General features: G+C 30.9%; 2 protein-coding genes across 2 annotated transcripts; one reads left to right on the top strand and one right to left on the bottom strand.

Annotated features, from left to right (window-relative positions):
- Positions 1-13,017: 13,017 nt before the first annotated feature.
- On the bottom strand, positions 13,018-18,641 carry LOC132714694 (uncharacterized). Its single transcript, XM_060697605.1, has 3 exons — positions 18,186-18,641; positions 15,837-15,965; positions 13,018-15,370 (listed from the first exon to the last, which is right to left on the bottom strand). The coding sequence occupies exons 1-3, from the start codon at positions 18,499-18,501 to the stop codon at positions 15,099-15,101; spliced, it is 717 nt and encodes a 238-aa protein (XP_060553588.1). The 5' UTR covers positions 18,502-18,641; the 3' UTR covers positions 13,018-15,098.
- A 1,762-nt stretch (positions 18,642-20,403) lies between these two features.
- On the top strand, positions 20,404-21,348 carry LOC132714699 (complement C1q-like protein 4; the record flags this gene model as incomplete). The annotated part of the gene is given in 2 exon segments (XM_060697613.1): positions 20,404-20,664; positions 20,960-21,348. Coding segments are annotated over 2 exon segments (612 nt in total), but the record flags the coding sequence as incomplete, so codon positions are not given.
- Positions 21,349-21,657: the final 309 nt, after the last annotated feature.

Below are 21,657 nucleotides of genomic sequence, written 5' to 3'. Positions count from 1 at the left end.
CCACGTAGAACATTTTTCTCATCATGTTGGGTGAAGTTTCGATAAGAAATACCCTAAAATGACGTTGCTAGAACTTTTACCAAATATAACCTTGTGGGTTTTCTTTTACGAGGAGACACATTTTGAGTGATTTCCCTACCGTAAAGTACATGCTGGCCCATGTATTCGTGTATATAGCATTGTCCCAACCTCCTCTTTGGACCAACACAAAAAATAACTTACAGAACTTACTTGAAAACCAAATAATCAAATTTTTATTATTGTGATCGAGCCATCGACAAGGTGCTGGCGCCATCGGCAATGTGAATGAGCCCTAGAAAATGTGATGGAGCCAACACTATCATTCATTTTGTGATAATATGATGGAGTTTAACCGTTATTATACCTTACTGATTAACATATACAATTTCGCATGCATCGTATCATTGGGTTGACATATTGAATTAGAATACGCGATTTGATTATTCGAATTCATGAAAATTGAAGTAAAACTTCTTTGTATAAAATATTAACAGATTAGCACACAAAAATAGTTTTTTACTTTAAATCAGTAAAATTTCAGTTTTTAATTTTGAAATTTATGTAAATTTCAGGTGGAATCTCCGACTAACAGCCGCCGCCGCCCGCCGCCGCCCGCCCCGCCCGCCACTCACTCACTCAGGTTGTCATTAAGAGGCGGCAGGAGGCCAAAATGCCTGTCTCAAATGCATTATGGGCCGCCTCAAAATTAAGAAAACACTCTTTGTTATGCATGATAAAGACAAAAATGACCGCCTCAAGTTCAAAACAAACCTTCTGCAAAAAAAGATAATGACAACCATTATCTCGACATGAATAAGGGGATACAAATAAGATTTTCATGTGATGTGTGTAGAAAGACGTACGTCAATAAGGCCATGGTTAAATTTCATGTAAAATCAAAGCACAGAAGGCGCTGAATTTGTTTGGGTCTCAGAATGTCAGAAAGGTGATCGAAGGTTGTGAGATTATAAACCAATTTGTTTTTGTATAGTGCCACCAATGCTTTCCAGTGTTTTAACTGTAGTAAATTGGCTATAAGACTAATTGCAACACTGATAGTCAATTCAATGTTTATTTGACTTAAATTTTAAAAAAAAATGAGTTGCCTCAACGGGTATTTGAACTCGAGACCTCTCGATTCATAAGCGAGTGTGCAAACCCCTCGGCCACGGTGAAATTATAAGTTAACGACCTGAAGAAAACCATATTATTCTAAATTAGGGTTTGTAACTCATTATTTCGACGCTTAACACAGATGTAAATAATCAGGGAGCTTACTGTAAGCATGTATATCTATAAAGAATGAAACAATATTAGAAATATTCGACCATTCGGGAACTACTTTGCTTGAAAATTAATGCGCCGGTCATTTGACAATCTTTACGCATTGATCTCCCCTGAAATTTCGGCGTTAGTGTACATATAAAGGGAAGTAACCGCTTAAAAAAAAGTGGACTACTTTAGGCATTTGCAATTAACAGCATTAGGCTCTGAAATTTCGCTACCATTATTTGTTTGGTCTGACGACCCAAACAAATAAAAACTGTCATGAGCAGGCGGCGACCAGTACATTATGTGGTATATGTGATGGGCGATACGCAACACCATCTTCTCTTAAAAGGCACGTTGATCGTGTACATACACGAGAAAGGGAACTTGTGTGCACGATTAAAGAATGCAATAGTTCATTCTACACAAAAAAGACAGGACGGACCACATACGGAAAAAACACAATGTCAATGAGCTGAATTGTGGGAAGTATGAGAAACATTTTACTTATGAACGCAACTTAAAACGACACCTCCAAAGATGCGAAAAAAGTATAAGGAAGAACCACACATGCAATCATTGTACCAAACAGTTCTGTAGTCGAAAGGCATTTTTTCCGGATGTGGTCCGTCCTGTCTTATTTGTGTAGAATGAACTATCGCATTCTTCAATCGTGCACACAAGTTAAACACAAGTTCCCTTTCTCGTGTATGTACACGATCAACGTGCCTTTTGAGAGAAGATGGTGTTGCGTATCGCCCATCACATTTACCACATAATGTACTGTTCGCCGCCTGCTCATGATAGTTTTTTTATATGAAATTTAACCATGGCCTTATTTGCGTACATCTTTCTACACACATCACATGAAAATCTTTTTTGTATCCCCTTATTCATGCCGAGATTCCACCTGAAATTTTCATAAATTTCAAAATTAAAAACTGAAATTTTACTGATTAAAAGTAGAAAACTATTTTTGTGTGCTAATCTGTTAATATTTATACAAAGAGGTTTTACTTCAATTTTCATGAATTCGAATAATCAAATCGCGTATTTTAATTCAATATGTCAACCCAATGATACGATGCATGTGAAATTGTATATGTTAATCAGTTAGGTTAAGTAACGGTTAAACTCCATCATATTATCACAAAATGAATGATAGTGTTGGCTCCATCACATTTTCGAGGGCTCGATCACAATAATAAAAATTTGATTATTTGGTTTTCAAGTAAGTTCTGTAAGTTATTTTTTGTGTTGGTCCAAAGAGGAGGTTGGGACAATGCTATATACACGAATACATGGGCCAGCATGTACTTTACGGTAGGGAAATCACTTAAAATGTGTCTCCTCGTAAAAGAAAACCCACAAGGTTATATTTGGTAAAAGTTCTAGCAACGTCATTTTAGGATATTTTTTATCGAAACTTCACCCAACATGATGAGAAAAATGTTCTACGTGGCATGACATTCTTCGATTCTTGAAAAACAAGCATGATCTTTTTAAATTGATATCTTTACTAAAATGTCTTACCTTTTTCAGTCTTGTTTTCATCGAGGGCTCTGCAACGGAAGTGTCGATGGCTCTCATTTGAACAGATCACGAAAATGTGAAAGAGCCACCGTTTAGTAGGCGTGGGATGATAACATGAATAGTTAATAGGCGGGGCTTAGTATGTTAAGTGTACACTCACGTGATCCCCTTTTCAAGACGCAGCCATTTTGATTTTAATTAACCAATTAAATCTCGTGTAAGAAATTTGTGATTCTAATTATCGAATAAATATTTTTTTCAGTAAACTATAAATAGTTTTAATCATACAATATATTTTTAAAGATATAGAACACATATATTATGTTTTTCCCAAATATATGGAATATTATTGCACACATATCATTTTTTTCTGTGAACAAATATTTTAAAGGATTTTAGATTATAGAATATCAAATTAACACTATACATCATAAGTATTGAATGTAGAACAAACATTTTAATTATTGAAAAATTGTATAAGTAAGTTCTATAAAGCATAAGCCTTTTTGAATTTACATTTCATGTTAATAAAGACTAATAATAAGAAATTATTTTCTATAAAGTCTTAAGAAGTCAAATTTTTCAATAAGAAACGAATGCATATACATGTACATGTATCTTAATCATTACATATAATGTTGACAAATGTTAGCAGTACATATTTTACATATTCTTCGATCTTTGAAAATTGTTTTAGAAGCATACATAAATTTATATACATATATAAAATATAAAAATTCAAAATTGTGTCCATTTTATATTTTCAATAACCTACGGGACCAACGGAAGTTTCTATAAATATCCACGAGAATGTATCGGTAGGCTATCCCACTATCTCTCAATTCTTAAAAAGAGTGGGGCACCAGGGGAAGTCTTTTTAAAATAAGATAGTTTTGATGTTGTATTGTAAGCTAAGACAAAAAATGTTCAAAAAACAACTTTTATTGATAAAAAGTTAATTCCACAATTTCTTTATAGCACTAAATTTGCTAGATTTAGCAATAGAAGTTTCCATGAAAATATTACAAAATGCTCTTGTCAGTAGTCTTGTTTCGCGACTGTCATTATTTAAAGTCAAAATGCAAACTGAAAACAGCCTGTCATGTCAACTTATATAGACTCTGAAATAGCCAGGACTGTCACAATTGACCAATCATAACATTCCATTTACCCTGGCAGTCTGGCAGGAAAGACATGAATTTCTTAAAATGGCAGCCATATTGACGGGAATAATTTAGAAACTGTAAATTAACAAAGCTAACAAATAACAAAATATACAATGAACACTTGAATTACATGCTTAACTATGGAAGCCGTGGAGGGTCACTTTTGAGTTTCGACTTATAGATTTATTTTACTATTTTCTTATGACTTTAAATTTTTGAATTATGGATTTTTGAAATGTCCCACGTGCTTGCCTCATCAATTCTATGGAAAATATGGCAGAATATGACAATGATTCAGACAAGGTAAGTTCATTTACCTAGTAAGTTTCCTGGAGAAAAAAATATATGGGCTCATATGCAAAAACAGAATGTTATTCTTATATAAGTAAGAAAAGACAATACTTTGATTGCATTGCATTGCATTGCTTTGAGTATCCATTTTTTTTATTTCGGAACAGGGATACATTGCTACATGTTAATATAAAATTGACATACAGCGTATGAATCAAAACCTTTAATTTTTTGTATATGGGTTCGAGTTTTAAATCCAAAATAAGTCTAGCATTGTTGTTTGTTTGCTGCAGTTTCAATCGATTTACATCCGTAGTTTATTCTTCGTCAATCTTATATTGAATATAGACCAACTTATATGCCTTATTTTGACAAAGAAATTTGTAGTTAAGGTAGACCATGGGTAATGGGCACTATAAGAATTGACAACATAGGACAGTTATATACCTTAAATGTCACCTGTATGCAAAATTTGGATGAAATTTACCGTGTGGTTTATGAGTTATGGATATATTTCTGAACTAAAACTTTGCTATTAGAAGGGCTTTTTTCAGAAATGGGGAAACTTTAAATAATCTACAATATCATCATTATGAAAAATGTTTTCCTATTGCTCTTTGTTAAGAAACAAACAATAACATTCAGGTAACAAATTACACGATCTAAACAAAATGTTTTTCATATGTATAAAAATGTTACCCTACCCCATCCACTTTAAACACTTATTTGACCATTTCCCTACATAAAAGCCTTATTCAAAATATCCCTAAAATTTTCCAAAATGAGGGACTGTTGTCAAAGTTTGCCTAAATTTTCTTAAAAGTATATGGTTGATCATGCGAAATACAAAATACTTTTACCGTGTTGTTTTCATTTTATTAAACTTTGAAAATATCTGGTATCATATTTGCTATAAAATTTGACATTATTTAGCGAATAAATACCTACAATAATTATGTAATTTAAATAAAACTCTTTTTTCTTCCATAAGGGATCTGAGACATACATAAATAATGTGAAAAAGAAAAAAAGAAAGAAAAAAAAGTTGCCCCTTCTGGGATTTGAACCCACGCCCTCAATTTCAGTGTAGTTGGCCTATTTGAATACTCTTCAAAATGGAGGTAATGCATTACCCATGGTCTACCTTAAGAAGTTAAATGAAACATGGTATTTCAAAATTAAATTAAGCCCCTTTTTTACTTTTAATTTGTGGTTTAGAATTTTTATGAAAAATGGTTTCTCAAAAACTAGTTTAGCTATTCCTTTAAAACTTAAAACACATTAATTGTTGCCATCTAAGATCAATGACCAAGTTCCGTATGAGTGGTACACAATTTTACATACTTATGCCCATTTTAGGAGTTAAAAAATGTTTTGTCAGAAGGTTTATGCAAGATGGTCCCTTAAACCAGTTATAATATAGAAACTCTACTAACTTGTTCAGTATCAATAACATAGGATACCCGCTAAGTACAAAGTACGTGTTAATTGTATATACACTTTTATATACAGTTGTATATTTGGGGATTTTTTTCATTTTGTTTATTTATGTATTTCATTTGAGATAAAACATACTTTAATCTTTTCAATTTTTATTTTAGTAAAGCTACCTGTAGGAATTAAGGACGTGCTGTCGAATGATTTCAACTACAAACCAGTTGAAGTCATCGACTCTAACCCCTCGATGACTTCTAATCCAGTTACCTCTCTGGCGTGAGTTCGATCCCCGGGAGATGCTTTGGTAGTTTAGCGCGGAGGAAGGTAGTCTAGTACTGGCGTAACTCTCCAGGAACGATGGTTAGGAAACTACCCGCCTATATGACTGAAATACTGTTGGGAAAATGCGTAAAATGAAACAAACAAAACAAACGAAACAAATCTTTCCTTTTGTACTCTGCCTCGCCAAGCTATATGAACATGCAAAGTTTGATGTCGATACCATTCATACATGTATGGAAATTTACGATGGGCAAATAAACATACTTCTTGCTATCATGAATTTTAGTAAGTCCCCTATGTTTTTTTTTTTTTACTTTGAATTTATTAAGTCCTATTTTATATGTTATGGAAATCTCATAGTCTTTCGTAAGCATACGTCCTACCCTCAGCATGTCGAAAAAGGGAATGTTTAACTAAGGAGAACGATTAAATGTTACAATCAAAAGTTTTGTTAACAGCACAATGAACATTTAGAAATGAAGAAATAACGCCCTGACAACAATTATAAAAATCTTGACTTCAATACAGACACTCTAGAGTTGCTAGTTTACCAATTTATCTTATGTTTTCAAAAGCTACGTTAGAAAATTCATGTTATTTTAGTTTTTCATCAGTAACGTATCAACTATGTTTTTGTTTTGTGGAAATATTGCATGTGTCATGTCTTCTGTGACGTTATTACTTGAAGCTTTTATTGATTGCAGTGTTTATTCTTAGCTGTTCCTCTGTGTTAGCTTTTAAGTAAGGCATATGTGCTGTTTTAGAAAAAAGAATGTTTATCTCTGTAATTCTTATCTCTTTTGTTTTTAAATTAAATAAAAGCAGTTTTTGTTTTACATATCTGATACATTTGTTTTCTTATAAGACTATAATTTACGAAATAAAGCACGGTTGTAGATTTTAAAAATGTTTGTTGTTATCTGTTTTAACGCATTTATTCAAAAAAATATTATTGATAGCTCTGTCAACTGTCAATGTCTAGGCCGTGAAGTAAATATATTTGGTCTCTCAGTAAAAGTATATTTAGGTAGTCTGTTGAGGGAGTTGGCTGGTTCCATATATAGTTTACTTCTATAGTGATTGCAATTCTATTTCTACTTTGCTCATTTATTTCTCTGGGAGTAACATTTATTACTTATTAATAATAAATAATATTTATTAAATACATTTTAAAAGTTATAACTGATTAATAAGTATTTATTACTCCATTTTTAATATTTTATAGTTGCGTAATTATTTCCACATGTGTGCTAGGCAGGCATTGCTCCCTTGAAACTGTGGGTGCCCATTAGTGTCTTTATTAATACTCAAAGGGGCATTAGTAAAACTGAAAAAACATTAAAGATTCCAACAACGGCAACTTTATTTTTAATTAAACATGACCGTGGTACTGAAATAGTGTTTAACGACATGAAGCTTTTAAAACATCGATAACTTTTAATTCAGGTAATGTAGGTCAATGTTTGTAAGGTTTAGTCATATGGCGATTTTTCAGTTGTACTAGTTAGAATGTGCTTCGTACAATCCTTAAAGTATGTGTTCCGTATCATTTAATCCTGATGAACTAATGCTAAAACAACACTGCATTAATGTAAACATAAGCAAGAGTAAATCATAAAAAAAAATCATATATTTATCTATAAAACAGTGAGAAAAAAACAGATCCAAGTGTTCTCGTATAAATCAATAAAATACATTGTATAAAGAAAAAAAAAACATTGTAAAAGCAAATTTTCATATCATTTTTTTTCCAGATTTTATTCAAAATGTCAGAAAATGTTTGTGTACCGTATCCTTTAAGATAAGTGTATTCCGTACCATTTAACCTAAACTAGATATATTGGACTTACAGTAGTATTAGCATTCTCATTTTTACGAAACAAGAAGACGACTTACTAGAAATGGCTTGTTTTGATAAATGAGTGTGTATCGTTCCGCTCGGCCAAGGCAATAAAAAAATCTACACTCGAATGTTCTCAAAAACCAGTTAGGGGTTTTCAGAATTTTGATTTACCGTGGGTAGCTGATTACGGGTACTCTGTGCCTTATCTGATCAAAATCAGCTAAGTAACAGTTAAGTTATTGATAATAACTCCCTTGAAATAACAACGAAACAGATTAAATAGAATAAATTTATTGTCCTAATTAACCCTTTCACTGCCATAGGGACGGCTTATGCCGTCCCCTTTATTTTCGGCGTATTTGCCATATGGACGGCAATAGCCGTTTCTATAATAATAATAGTAATAATAATAAATTAATAATAATAATAATAATAAAAATAATAATAAATATAAAGAAAATTATACCATCGACAATAATTATTATTATACTCACAGATTTGGAAACATATATAATTATTATAATACTAATAACAAATAATAATAATTATATTAATTAATAATATAGTAATTTCTAAGAAAACCCTCTGGCAAATAGGTGATCAATAAAACAATAACCCTCTGGCAGCGAAAGGGTTAAGTGTCGCAATCAAGAAATAAGTAAATTCAATTATATTTAGTAATTTAATTACTTCAAAGAACTGCAAAGATATTCAAATATTCGCATGTACTCAACAATTTACACCAACGCAAATAAACTATGAAAACATCATACAAATAATTACAAGTACTGAACTAACATCAATTTAAATAAACTTTGAACCATCAAACAAAGAGCGGAGGGAGGGTAGGAAACTTGAAACTTCAACGCGACACGAACATTTTCTAATAGCAATGATAAATGGTAAGTAATCAGAATAAATACTAAGAAGCGTAGGAAAACAAACACCTATGACCAATGAAAAGTTGTTATGATCAATGCTTGGAAACCACAGTTAAAAATAGAACTACGGAAAACAATTCGGCTAATTCCGTCAAACTGCCCGAAATGAACCGAATGATACAAAAAATAAGTTTCAGTGTCGTAATTAGTTATTTTAAAACATAAATTAATTCAAAAACATACCTGAACCGGGTACAAAAAATTGCGTGTACCGTTCCCGAAAAGTCACGCTGTATGGCAACATTGAAAATATTCGAATTTAGTGTTTAGCTTTAAAGCTTGTTTACACTGATACTGTTTCATGAATCAAAACTTATCAAGCTATAGAAATAGATTTTAAGTTAAAAATGGATCCTATTTATAGGGGACAAAAAAACTGACAAACTGACTGCAATAGTTAAGTGTCAATGGTGTAAACACCATAAGCGTAGTCATAGAATTAAAAGAATGACAAATACAAAAACTGGAGCTGTCACAATCATTAAGTGGCGACTCTAAGTTTGGTAATAATTTCAGAAGAAAATTTGCATTATTTAATGAAATTGCATGTCAGAGTTATGAAACCTGGCTAATATACCTATACAACTATTATTCATAAAGTTGTAAAAAGTTTCACAAATGAGTTGCTAATGGAGAGCAGAAAAGCCGTAATGTCTCAATTCTAAACAAAACAAGCATATGTGATCATTGAATGTAAAAGCTATTTTTTAAATAGTCAAGCTTAACTGACAAATCAGGTTTTCTCAAAACGTCAAGGTAAAATGATTCATCAAATCTTTCTAAATGTTAAAATCAAAGATACTGATACACACAAACAAAATTCCGACGACAAACGTGTCCAAAAGACACAGATGCCCCCACACTTATGACAATTGAATATTTCAATTATATACTATTATAAATCAAGAGAAATAACTCTAGAAGTCTTGAATTAACCAAAATACGAAACCCAACATGCACAACTATAAATGCTAATCAACATTCCTGTAAAGTTTTTGACTCTAACAAAAGTACATTTGCAGAAACACGACTGAATATTTGGGGACCGGACGGACATACAACTGAAGTTAAAATTTGCTCAATATACGTAATGCATAACATCTCTTTTTTCAAACACAACAGCATCTTTTAATACAGAAACGAAGTAGCTTCAACACTTAAAATCAAAAATGAATTCTTCATACATTCTGATTCTGCTTCCTCCCCACACAATACAGACTGTTCACTGTTGGGCTTAAAAGACCTTGGTCTAACATATATATGACACTTGGATTAGAACATCCCTTGTGTATTTACATATTCTACATAAGAACATTTGGATCTATTCAAATCAGTGAATTCATGGATTATTTCTCCACGTGGATCTATCAAACAATTTGACATATTATCTATGTGGCCAAAGCAACTAAACATCTTTTCCATTTCTCAACAATATCATTGACAGTTATGTCTAGGTCAGCTTTGCACGATATTGTTCAAGTTCTGCCACCCTTTGCATTTGTAACTACTCTATATGCATTGTTTCTGTAATGCTGCCATCCCAACTTAACTTTAAATTCTGATCGTCGACCTATCCCACGTCCACTTCTGATATTGAACCCGGGTATGGTGTTTCCTTGAAATCAGAAGTTGGATGCATTAAAGATGAGACAAGTTCAAGATAAAAAGTAAAGAAAAGGTCAACTATGTTATATATTAATTTTGCATTTATTGATAAAGGATATACATGCAGTTCAGATTTAAATCCATGTCTTTGGCGGAAAAGATTCTGCACGTGTAAAAGTAAAAACCAATACAAAAAGTCAATTCATATTTTTTGTTACGAATGTGGGTGATGTTTAATTCAATTTGTAATTAAGTAAAAACATAATGTTTTTGGAAAACACGGTTAACACATGACATTTAGTGTATTCATGTATAATTCATATCAGATATTAGCTATACTGAGTATCAATGGTCTGACTCATTAAAAATAAATGTTTCCGTATCGAGGAAATGAAAACTCAGCCACATTATGCCGTCCTCCATATTCCCAACTGAAATGCAACTTCATGCGTAGTGACGTAAATCATGCATATTTATAAGGTCAAATTTAAGCCCACCCATTCAGGTAATTGTTTAATTAAGTGGACTGGGAGTGACGTAATAAAGTGAATATTAATGAGGCCTGTCTTCACGGATGAACACTAATATAAACAATGTGTATTGTCTTCATAATTGGCCACAACAACACTTTGTTCAAGACCTTCACGTAGACCAGACTAAATTTGACTTTCGTTTATAAATGATCTTGATTTTCGAGGTCAAATGTCAAGTTTGTGCTTGATTTTTGTATTTTCTGATCGCATATCAGGAAATACAATGCTGACATTCAATATATCTATGTATATGTTTGTGTTCATGTTAGTGTTGAATTTGACCTTATAAATATGCATGATTTACGACGAAGACGCATGCACCCTTGTGATATAGAGGATGCGAGTTTTCATTTGCTCGGTATTGAAACTTTTATTTTCGGACAATTGATGCTCAGTAGATATGATTGATACATCTATACACTAAATGTCATGTGTTAACACGAGGTCACGTAAAAAACCATAATGTCTACTTTCTGTCTACCGAAAAGAAAGTGAATAGACACAATTGACTTCCCTCTTAGTTGCAAATTAATTAAGACATTTCCTACATTCGAAATAAAAAAATACTAATTGACACTATGTTTTTGTTTTTACTTCAAATTACACTTGCAGTATCGTTTTGCCAGAACGTGGATTTAAACCTGACTTCTGTTCATCTTTGGAAATTAACACACATAATTTTGAAGAAATGCAGCGTTTCTATTGGATGATAACTAAACCTGGACACTAAGTAGGCTAGAATGTTATATATGGTAGTGCACGTAATCCTATTATGGACCAATTTTATTATGAAAATAAGATAAAAAAATCCTCTTGTTTCTTTCTCCACTAATCTTCATACTTTATTTATTTGAATGGCAAATATGAATGAGAGAACGTCTTAATGTCATATTGACAATGTCTGTTATGCTTAATACTTCATATAGTAAATTCATTGCTATTTTATGGGTCTTTTTTTCAACAGTCAAGTTTAAAAAGGATGAGGTACATCGATTTTTTAAGTAGGAAATTCGTACTGGAACTAGGTCTGGACAAACAATGCGAATCGGTGCCTTTGCTCTGTAATTTTCTCCATTGTTTTCCGTAATCTGTTATCCGTTCTATCGCTAGTCTAATGGTTAAGGGTCTGCCTCTGAACCAAGGGATCACGGGTTCGATCCTTGGTCGGATCAAGAATAAGTTTCTTCATATGACACCAATACTATATGGTTTTACCAAATCCTTTCAATGGATAAACATTCTGACCAAATTGCAAATTAATTTTCCCCACTTACTATGTAATTTTAAAAGATTTTTTTATTAAACAATATTCACATATGCATATCAATATCGGTACCCTCTTTGTGAAATCTACTTAAACGGTACTCTATTTGCTCATGCTTAAAAAAACCAGCGATTGATAACAATCCAGTTAAATTGAAATATGAGGAAAGGAAAAAAGATTTATACCATGTAAAACTTTAACGTTTTTCTAAGTGTATTTTTATAGTGTGCACATTTTTCTATTATTGCACATATTGCCTATATTGCACCCCACAATAAACTACATAAAATCGGCATATCTAGCCTCGCCAACCGCCCTAACATACAGTATTTTTTCGCCCTTAATTGAACCAGAGGTTTGATTATGTATCGCATATATCTTCATTTATATTTACATGTATATCATCTTCCGATATATTGCAATAATTAACAACTAATAATTGTAAAATTCATAACACCCTTCTTTTCGTTTTGCAGTGTCGCGGGCTACCTTTTTGCTTTTGAGTTTATTTATCACAGGTAACCTCTTTGAATAGGTACCGTTTGTGTAGATATCGCGAAGAGGTTACCAGTATGGATATGCACCGTGACTTAGTACCGCTCTAAAGTACCGCTCAAGCCGGTGCTAGGGGCGTGAGGGACGTTGCACTTATTCATTATTCCTCATGTACAGACTCAATCAAACCGACCTGCAATTTTCATGTTATTATGTTGTGATTAATATATTTTTACAAAAGTTTGTATTGGTATAGGTAGTTTTTTAATCCTAATACAATCAAATGACCTTAGGTTCAGAAGAAAAAACAACAACAACATTGAGTTACAGTGTACGTTTATTTCTCCTGAAAAGCACTAACACATTGAAATGAAAGAAAAAACCGAGTGTGAAAATAGTTGCCTTTTATAAAAACATGTAAGAACAGTTAGCAAATTTATTCAGTCCTTTACTTGTAATTGATTTAAAATATATAGTTTGAAAAAGACTTTGTAATTACATCATTTGACATAATTGATTTTCCTTAAAAACTTGCAAAATTGCTTGATTACATCATGATAATAAGTATCAACTAAGTAAAGATTTCTGAATGAATCTTTTTGAGTTATCAAACACAATTTCTCGAAACAGTAAAAATTATTTAGACAAAACATGAAACTTTAAATCCAAAAACGATCTTTTTCAGATTCTATTCGTTGATCTTAAAAGTAAGGCAATTAAATGAAAGAGGAAGCAAGAGACGAAAGGAAAGAGGATGGACAGATCAGTTATTAACGACAATATCAAAATGATTATAGTACGTCACAAAAAAATGGAAAACTTTATAAATGAAATTCGTTTAACAAATGCGACGAAATGTGAAAGGTCGTCAATTTTTTTATTTCTGAAAAAAAAAGAAAAAAATCTTTTCCTCTAATAATGATTATCTACATTTGAAAAAAATAAATTACATCTTTCTTTTTAAAACTGAAATATGCAAAAGTATACTTGAACTATTTTTATAAAATGATGAAAGATGAAATATTTAAGATTATACATTTATTCAATTAAATAATGTGATTTCAGATTTATTGGGCATTTTACTGCTTTCCAAAAAATATAATGTAGGAAAACAAAATAAGATTTACAATTATTACATAAAACAAATTGGAATGAAATCTATAAAGTCAGGCGTTTATTTTTTTTCCAATCTAAAATAATATATACCATTTATAAGGTAGAATGAAATCTTACATTGTGAACTTTTCCTTGAAAGCTATTAATACATGTGAAGTTTGATATTTGTTAATTTATGTGACATAAATGTATGTTGCTAATAGCTTATATATTCTTACACTCAATTAACATTTATCATATTACTGACTTTTCACGTGTCACAATTATGAATGAATTCCTCATCTTAAATGTATATCTATGAATAAAAAAATACAAACACAAAAATTACAATAATTTTTCAGAGAAGCATCTTTATAAAAGTCAATAACATCATTCAATTTATAACTATAACACAACATAAAACTTTTTTTCATACCTCTAAAATACAATTTGTATATCCCCTGTGTCTGCCTAGAATTATGTAATTCAGTATTTTACCTGTTTATCTCAAAAATACAATTCCATCAAAAATTGCCCTTTCCCGGGAGTCAATTAGTTTTAAGTCTGTGTGACTCTTTAGTCGCACAAATTTAGGTTAAGAATCTTGATTTATTTGTCAAAATGTCTCTACATTAAATGTCTTTATATTAGTAAGCATATGCCTATACAATACTATAAGGTTTTTTTATGAAAAAAAAATAAATTCTTTTGAAAAAAAAATACAATATTATTATTGTACAATACAAAGTAAATAGTTTCTCTCTTGCTTACTCTAAAGCATTTAAGTAAAAAATATTTGAATTTTCATGTCCCACTTAAAGCAGCACGCCTCCAGATTCATGTTTATTTTCATTAAATATTTTGGAAATTTATTTAAAAGTAAAATAATGTGAGGTAAACAAATAATGTAATGTGAATATTGCAATCGGCACTTACAATCAACAAAAATTACCAAAAAGTGTTCAGCATATGCAAAAACAGCCCTTACTCCGTTACTAACGCAGTAGAAATATGCTTATAAAATACTGCAAAATCAGTCTTAAACCTACATAACATGCAAAATATAGCTTGAATCTTGAATATTTTAACCTTTCTTAAAAGTTTAGTGCACTGTTCTCAGTATTCGTTTTCTTGAAATATTTCGGCTCATCTGGAGGCGTGCAGCTTTAAAATGTGTAAGGTTATCGCGTAACTTGATATATAATTACCTTATAACTTAATAACATTAATAACATGTTTTTGTTTAACATCGAGTATAAATTTAATTTCATCTTTTTGATTCAAACTTTCCAGATTTCATTTTTTTATGTCTATAGGCGTAAGTCAAGAACATGTTTTGGAATACAGATCCAACAAGCTATCATCTCTTATCATTGTGGGATCAGCTGAATTCATCATATCATATGTAACCGTTCCTATATTACATGCTACTTTCTTCCCTGATGCTGAATATATTTCGTAGGATAAGCAGCTAGGGTTTTCGTCACAGGCTATTTTACATTGTTCCAGGCTGTCATACTCCGCATAATCACTGTTAAAACCGCTGATAAATTTGTTTTCGAATTTCATGTAATTACCTGTCATTGCTTGGCAAACTGAAATTTAAAATGATTTCAAACATATGTTATTTATTGACTTCATTGGCAATTTATAGAATTATATAGCATACAGTTTAAACTTAAATAAGAAATTAAAGTTATTTCAGCTTTTAGATAGAAAAAAATATGCATAACCAAGACAATTTAACTCAATCATTTATGTAAATTTTCGCATAATTGAAATATTTAAATGAAATAAATTACATGCAAAATCTTTTTATGAATAACTCAATTCAAGGATATAATTGTTTTATTCCATACTACTTTATATCTTAGGCATAATTTTACAAATATTCTGGGAAGGTCTTAACCTTTTGCTGCAAAGAATTGTTTCATTGTTGCTTTTTTTGTTCAGGTATTATTTGCAATTGTGATTGTGAAAGAAAAAAAGACAGAATTAAACTATATTAGATATAATGTCTATTTTAGTGCTATGGCTACTTTAATGATATGCATGTATTACCTTTTGTGCAGTCATTAATTGTGTTGTTATATGCATATAGTTGGTGACAGAAACACATTCCTCCTATACACACACCTTCTGTTTCAATACAGTCTGCATTACTTGAGCAAGCCTTTCCAAGCGTCGGTGCTAAGAAAAGAAAAAAAAACTAAGTTTAAAAATGAATTAGAAATTTTACATAGATGTAACTTACATCTGCTTGTTTGAAATTCCACACACATGTTACATATTTCAGATCTTCGAATAGAAACTTTTTTTACATACATGTACTTGTAACATAACAATATAAAAACATAAGAAGATGATATTCATAAATTACCAGAATATTATAGTCAACAATGGAAGTTTTAAAGGTTATTCTATGCAGGAAAATTGTATACCTATTCATAAAAGGCAGTAACAAATGTAATCATTCGTTAAAGCCCAAAGTACTGTCTTAAAAAAAATCTATCATGATATTTAGCATCATTTGCAAATGTTTTCATTATATTTTATTTATATATATATAGTAATATTATACAATAATTAGGTTTAAATGCAAGATTCTGACATCAAGCATTTTAATAATTCCATATCTTGTATTCTGAAAAAGTTCCAAATATTTCAGCTCTTTTAATGTAAATAATGATACACAACACTTCATTGCTATAACTCCAAAGTCACTTATTCTGTCTGTGGCATATTCTTGCTAACGCGAGGATTGTCATTTTTATAACAGGATTTTGCGAGGCTAAATGGTAATGTTAAATTCATAAACACATATCATTGATTTAGTTTTAAATCTTAAACACTTTGTAAACGATGCCGTATATACGGTGAGTAATCAAATCAAATATCAACGTATTTCCATATCGTAGACGGTAACGTAAATGTGTGCCTAAAATTTATTATAACGTTTTGTTCTTTATGGCATATAAGATGTCATTACTTAAATGAAAGTTAAAAGTTACACCGCTTTGAAGTCTTTAAATTTGAATTACTTTTTATTGCGCAGCTTGTGTCAAATGAGACTTTGCACGGTAATAAAACAAGTTGTTTTGTATCGAAAATTGATGAAGATATCAATCTATACTTGTCAAAATGTATGAGACAACCCGGCACTTATTCATTATCAATTTATATTGAAATAATGTAATAACAATAGATCTTGTATTGATATCAAAAGATGAAAATAACATGCTTTCATCTAACAATTGCGTCTGACAGCATTTACAAAATGCCGGTTTGCTCCTGTTTAAACGAATAACATGCAAGAATACTTAAAGCGCAAATGTCTTTAATATTATGTTGTAATTCCATTTAAATGCATTGTACATTATTTATATTTAGAAACAGAAACAAGATAATTTAAATGCTAGTAAATAATCTTAAACACACCACCTGTTCTTAACGTACTTAAAAGTAAGAGTAAAAAAGTTTATTTTTTCATTTCGTATACATGTAGATATTTATGGAAATAAACAAATATTGTTTGCTGTTTACACTATATAACAAATGCCTTATATAGGCTCTTTCATAATTAGAAAAAGGCCTCTTCACAATATCAAAATGCTAGTTATACAACTGAAAGAAAAGTTTATTTAGCAGTGTCACATGAATATTATACGTTATTTACAGCTAATAAGAGGTAGTTAGCATTTCCAAGATGGAATTTTCCAATATTTAATTTTTTTAAGGTTTAAGAAAGAAAAATGTAAGTTATAAATTAACTTTCACAAATTGTATCAATACTGTGCTTCTTCTTTCAAAAAATTAAAGAAAGTAATGCTAAAAATTCACAATTTCAAGAAAAATGGTATTACATCGTGTGGAACTTTCGTCACATATATTACTTGCGTTTTTGTGTGTCTTAAAATCACATTGGGAGGAAAAAATCTTTAAAAAGTTACCGTTTCATATGAATATGATCATCTTATTTAACAAAGTGGTTAAGGTTGTTGTTGACTTTGAACAATTTGCCTTTCACCAATGTATATTCGAATCGCGTTAGAGACTTCGGATTATTTCATGTGAGGAAAACATCCAAATATTCATTATAAATTAATTCAATTAATACAACAGAGAATCAAAATCGGCTTGGATATACAAGATAAAACATTCAATTACGATTGAATATTTCTAAAATTGTCCTTTAACGAAAATACATTAAGAATATTTTTTTCACTAATTAGAATTAAAAAACGAGAAATTTAACATTTTAAATGAAACATAAAATGATTAAATTAAACAGATTCTGAAGTTTGTCTTTATAACTAAAATTTAATCTCTCAATTATGACACAAAATATGCTAAATGGATTAAGTCGTCATAACTGAACTAAGAATAAGAAAATATGACAGGAATATTTACCTCTCCTAATTGTGTAATACAAAAACCCGTCGGCAATTTCCAGTTCTGAGTCTTCAGAATATCTACAGCCGTCGCATCTCCTGTCCTGTGGTTGGTAAAATATGTCAACACAGGATGACGATCCTTTACAATAGAAAGCACATTGAATATCGCTGTAAACCTTGTCAATACTAAAAACGCGTTTTGCCTCAGGACACGTATAACCGTCAAACACTCTATTCCTCCTAAAAACAAAGAATTCTGAAGAGTACAACAGGCAAACCGACGTAACAAGTACGAAAAAGGAGAGAACATTAGCTGATGCCGTGTTCCTCATGTTGCCTGCGCCTCACGATTCTGCAATTATCTTTTTATAACGAATATCGCGCATGCTCATAACTTTCAAAGTTTCGCCCAGAAAATACAAATTATAGCTTGGAATTGAAATGTATTACGCACAATGCAATTACGTTTAGAATGAAAGATGAAGCAATAAATCAAACTGAAATGTGAAGTCTAATTAATTTTCTAATAAAGGTTTGAAATTGAAAATATTTACCATGTCAATTTGTCTCCACGTCAATAAATATTGTAGCTCTTGAATATTAATTGAAATTCTATTCACGTTAACGTCAATGTTGAGGCTGATAAAATATACCCGTTATTATTTTTGAGATATGTATTTCTTGTTAGTTGTATTGCGTTTAATTTGCTGTAACATTGTCCTCATCGCTCTCTTGAGATCTTTCTTGTCAAAAAATATATCGTGTAGGTAGTAAAACAATGGAGAAAACATGGATCGCCCATACATAAAACATAGATGTTATTAAATAATATTTGACAAATAACTAACTGTCAGCAAAATAACCTGTGATAAACATGAATTTTGTTCATTGAGTTATAAGTTATTTGAACATTAATATTAATTCATTTTGGAAACTGAAATCACTTTAGAATCATATTTTATAGTTGAAGATTTACTACTCTTGTCAAATACTATAATTGACTATAATTGATTGGATTTTGTAATTGAAATTATTTTTTACTATTTATTACATGTATTATTTTTATGATCATTTATTAACAAGAACGATCAGTGATCACACGTGTCGCTTCATGATAGCCAATTGCATGTTGTAGCAACAAAGTAGCAGGAGAAAATCATTAACAGGGAAAAACGCATATGTTACGTGATGAAATATGTTTATTACTGCTGGCTGATGATAGAACATTGAAAAACTCTCAATAAAAATTAATGGGTTTGTCATTTCTTAAATGTATACATATTTTCAATAAAGTATATACATGTATAATTTATATTCTTATTTTGTAGCTGAATGACCAATTGCTGATGAATCCAAAATTGCGTTTGGATAAAACGGTTATTGTCTGCGGTCAAAAACGATTTTAATACAAACACTGGCATAGCTTTCGCATAAGCGATGGATCCATTGCAGGGGCGGTGGAGCATTCGTCGCAGAGCGGTGGATATAAAAATGGCCGTTTGATGTTGTCGGTAAGTTTATGACTGAAGTTTACTTTTATGTTTTAATGATTTACGGGGGAAATACATAGAGGGACTGGAGCCCATATAGGTACTCTTCCAATTTATTACACGCACACAATATAATTAATTGCTTTTTATGAAACACTTCTGTGCAGTTTGATAAAGGGACACCACTTTTGCCCAATTTTGGCTAAAAAACGTAAACATGTAAGCAAACGACCCCTAAATACTCGGGCATCACCATTTATCTATAATATTTGCACAAATCCACCATATTTTGGAACTTTTGGAAATTGTTATTGTCTGTTTAAAAAATAAATAACAAAAAAATGATTACAACGCAGACGGCGTTTGATCCGATTGAAAAACAGTGTAGTGGACGCGACAGCATTCATTCAATTTTAAGGATTTAATTTGACATATAAGTAACGTACTTTTCATTTGAGGACAACCTTGTCTTACTTTGACCTCAGAAAAAGTGTTTATTTCGTGTCTAAAACAATATAATTATATATACATATACATTTATAGAAATTTGCCCTAGTAACATAAATTATTGATTACCATTTATGGTAAATTATGAAATTGAGCACATTTTTATGGCAAAATGTCAAATTATTTTCATTTTTTCCTATTTTCTGTTGTCACTTGGATTGGCATAATGACACTTAAATGCTTCTTATCTACAAATTGTTATCATTCTTTAGGGAATGACATTTAGATAATATTTTATGAGTTTTCACAAGTCTATAACTGCATATGTCTATAAAATGTTTTATCTGCTTTATGTGTTGTTGTGGACCTGTAACTTTGTCCTTTGCGATGACAAAAATATTGAAATTCAAGAACTTAAAGGAATTGTAGTCCGCATGGAGGAGATGATGGAACTTCAAGGAAACGCAATTTCTAAATACCATCAGCAAATGGAAGAGGTTAATGAAAAGATTAATCATCTCACTGAACAAGTATCTGCATTTCAAAAAGGCAAAAGAGGTAATTTGATTTATATCCCTTTTAAATAAGTAAGAGTAAGAACAGTTCTACAAAAAATGATATGTTTTAATTTACATAGCATATATAGACTCACTAATAATTCCACTTTCTTTTTCCCCAGACTTTTTTGTGATGCTATATACTTACACATATCTACATGCATGCATATTTTTTATTGTTTCCAACTACTATCAACCCGGCTATGAGTTAATTTCAAATTATTAATTTGTTTTTTTAAATTGAAAAAAAAATTACATGCATGAATTAATGACTTTAATCAAATTTGCCATTTCAGGCAAAAGGCAAACGGAACGGGTAGCCTTTACTGCTTATTTGGATCACGGTCAAGCAGTTCACAGTGGTAATGTTCTAAAATTCAACCAGATATTGTATAACGTCGGAAATGCTTACAACATCCATACAGGTATCTTCACTGTACCAATAACTGGCACATACCTATTTTCGTTTCAAGTTGAAGACTGGAGAACGAAGGAATTGACTTTCTACTTGATGGTTGACGGTCAGAACATGGTAGACGCTATAATTGGCAATACTGGAAGTACACAGAGTGGTAACACAGCTATTTTAGGTCTAACGATAGGAAATTCTGTTTGGATTGAATCTGCTGAGGGATATGCGTATGGCGAAAATAACTTTCGTGGGACAACATTTTGTGGTGCATTTTTGTATTGATTTATTTAAATAGATAAATCTATCACTTCAGATGAGATTTTATTGAATGTACACCCACTTCTAATTATCTTTGATAGGTGAAAGTTATCCATATCAAAGCAGATTCATCTGCAATTTGGATTTTAAAGGCGTTTTAAGCTCCACATCTCAAGTGTCATGGTCAATATTACCATTATGTGAGTAATCTGGAGACACATATTTTTTTCTTTCAGGAAATGATTTGCAGCAATATTTAAATATTTGATTGAAATTAAAGTAATCTTAATCAGAATCATAATTTATGCCAAAAAGCCTCTTGAT

The sequence above is a fragment of the Ruditapes philippinarum genome, unplaced genomic scaffold, assembly GCF_026571515.1.
Source record: "Ruditapes philippinarum isolate M1 unplaced genomic scaffold, ASM2657151v2 ctg5183_1_1_1_1, whole genome shotgun sequence".
Taxonomy (NCBI): domain Eukaryota; kingdom Metazoa; phylum Mollusca; class Bivalvia; order Venerida; family Veneridae; genus Ruditapes; species Ruditapes philippinarum.
The sequence above is the reverse complement of the archived record's forward strand: the minus strand, read 5'-3'. Positions and strand labels throughout refer to the sequence as shown.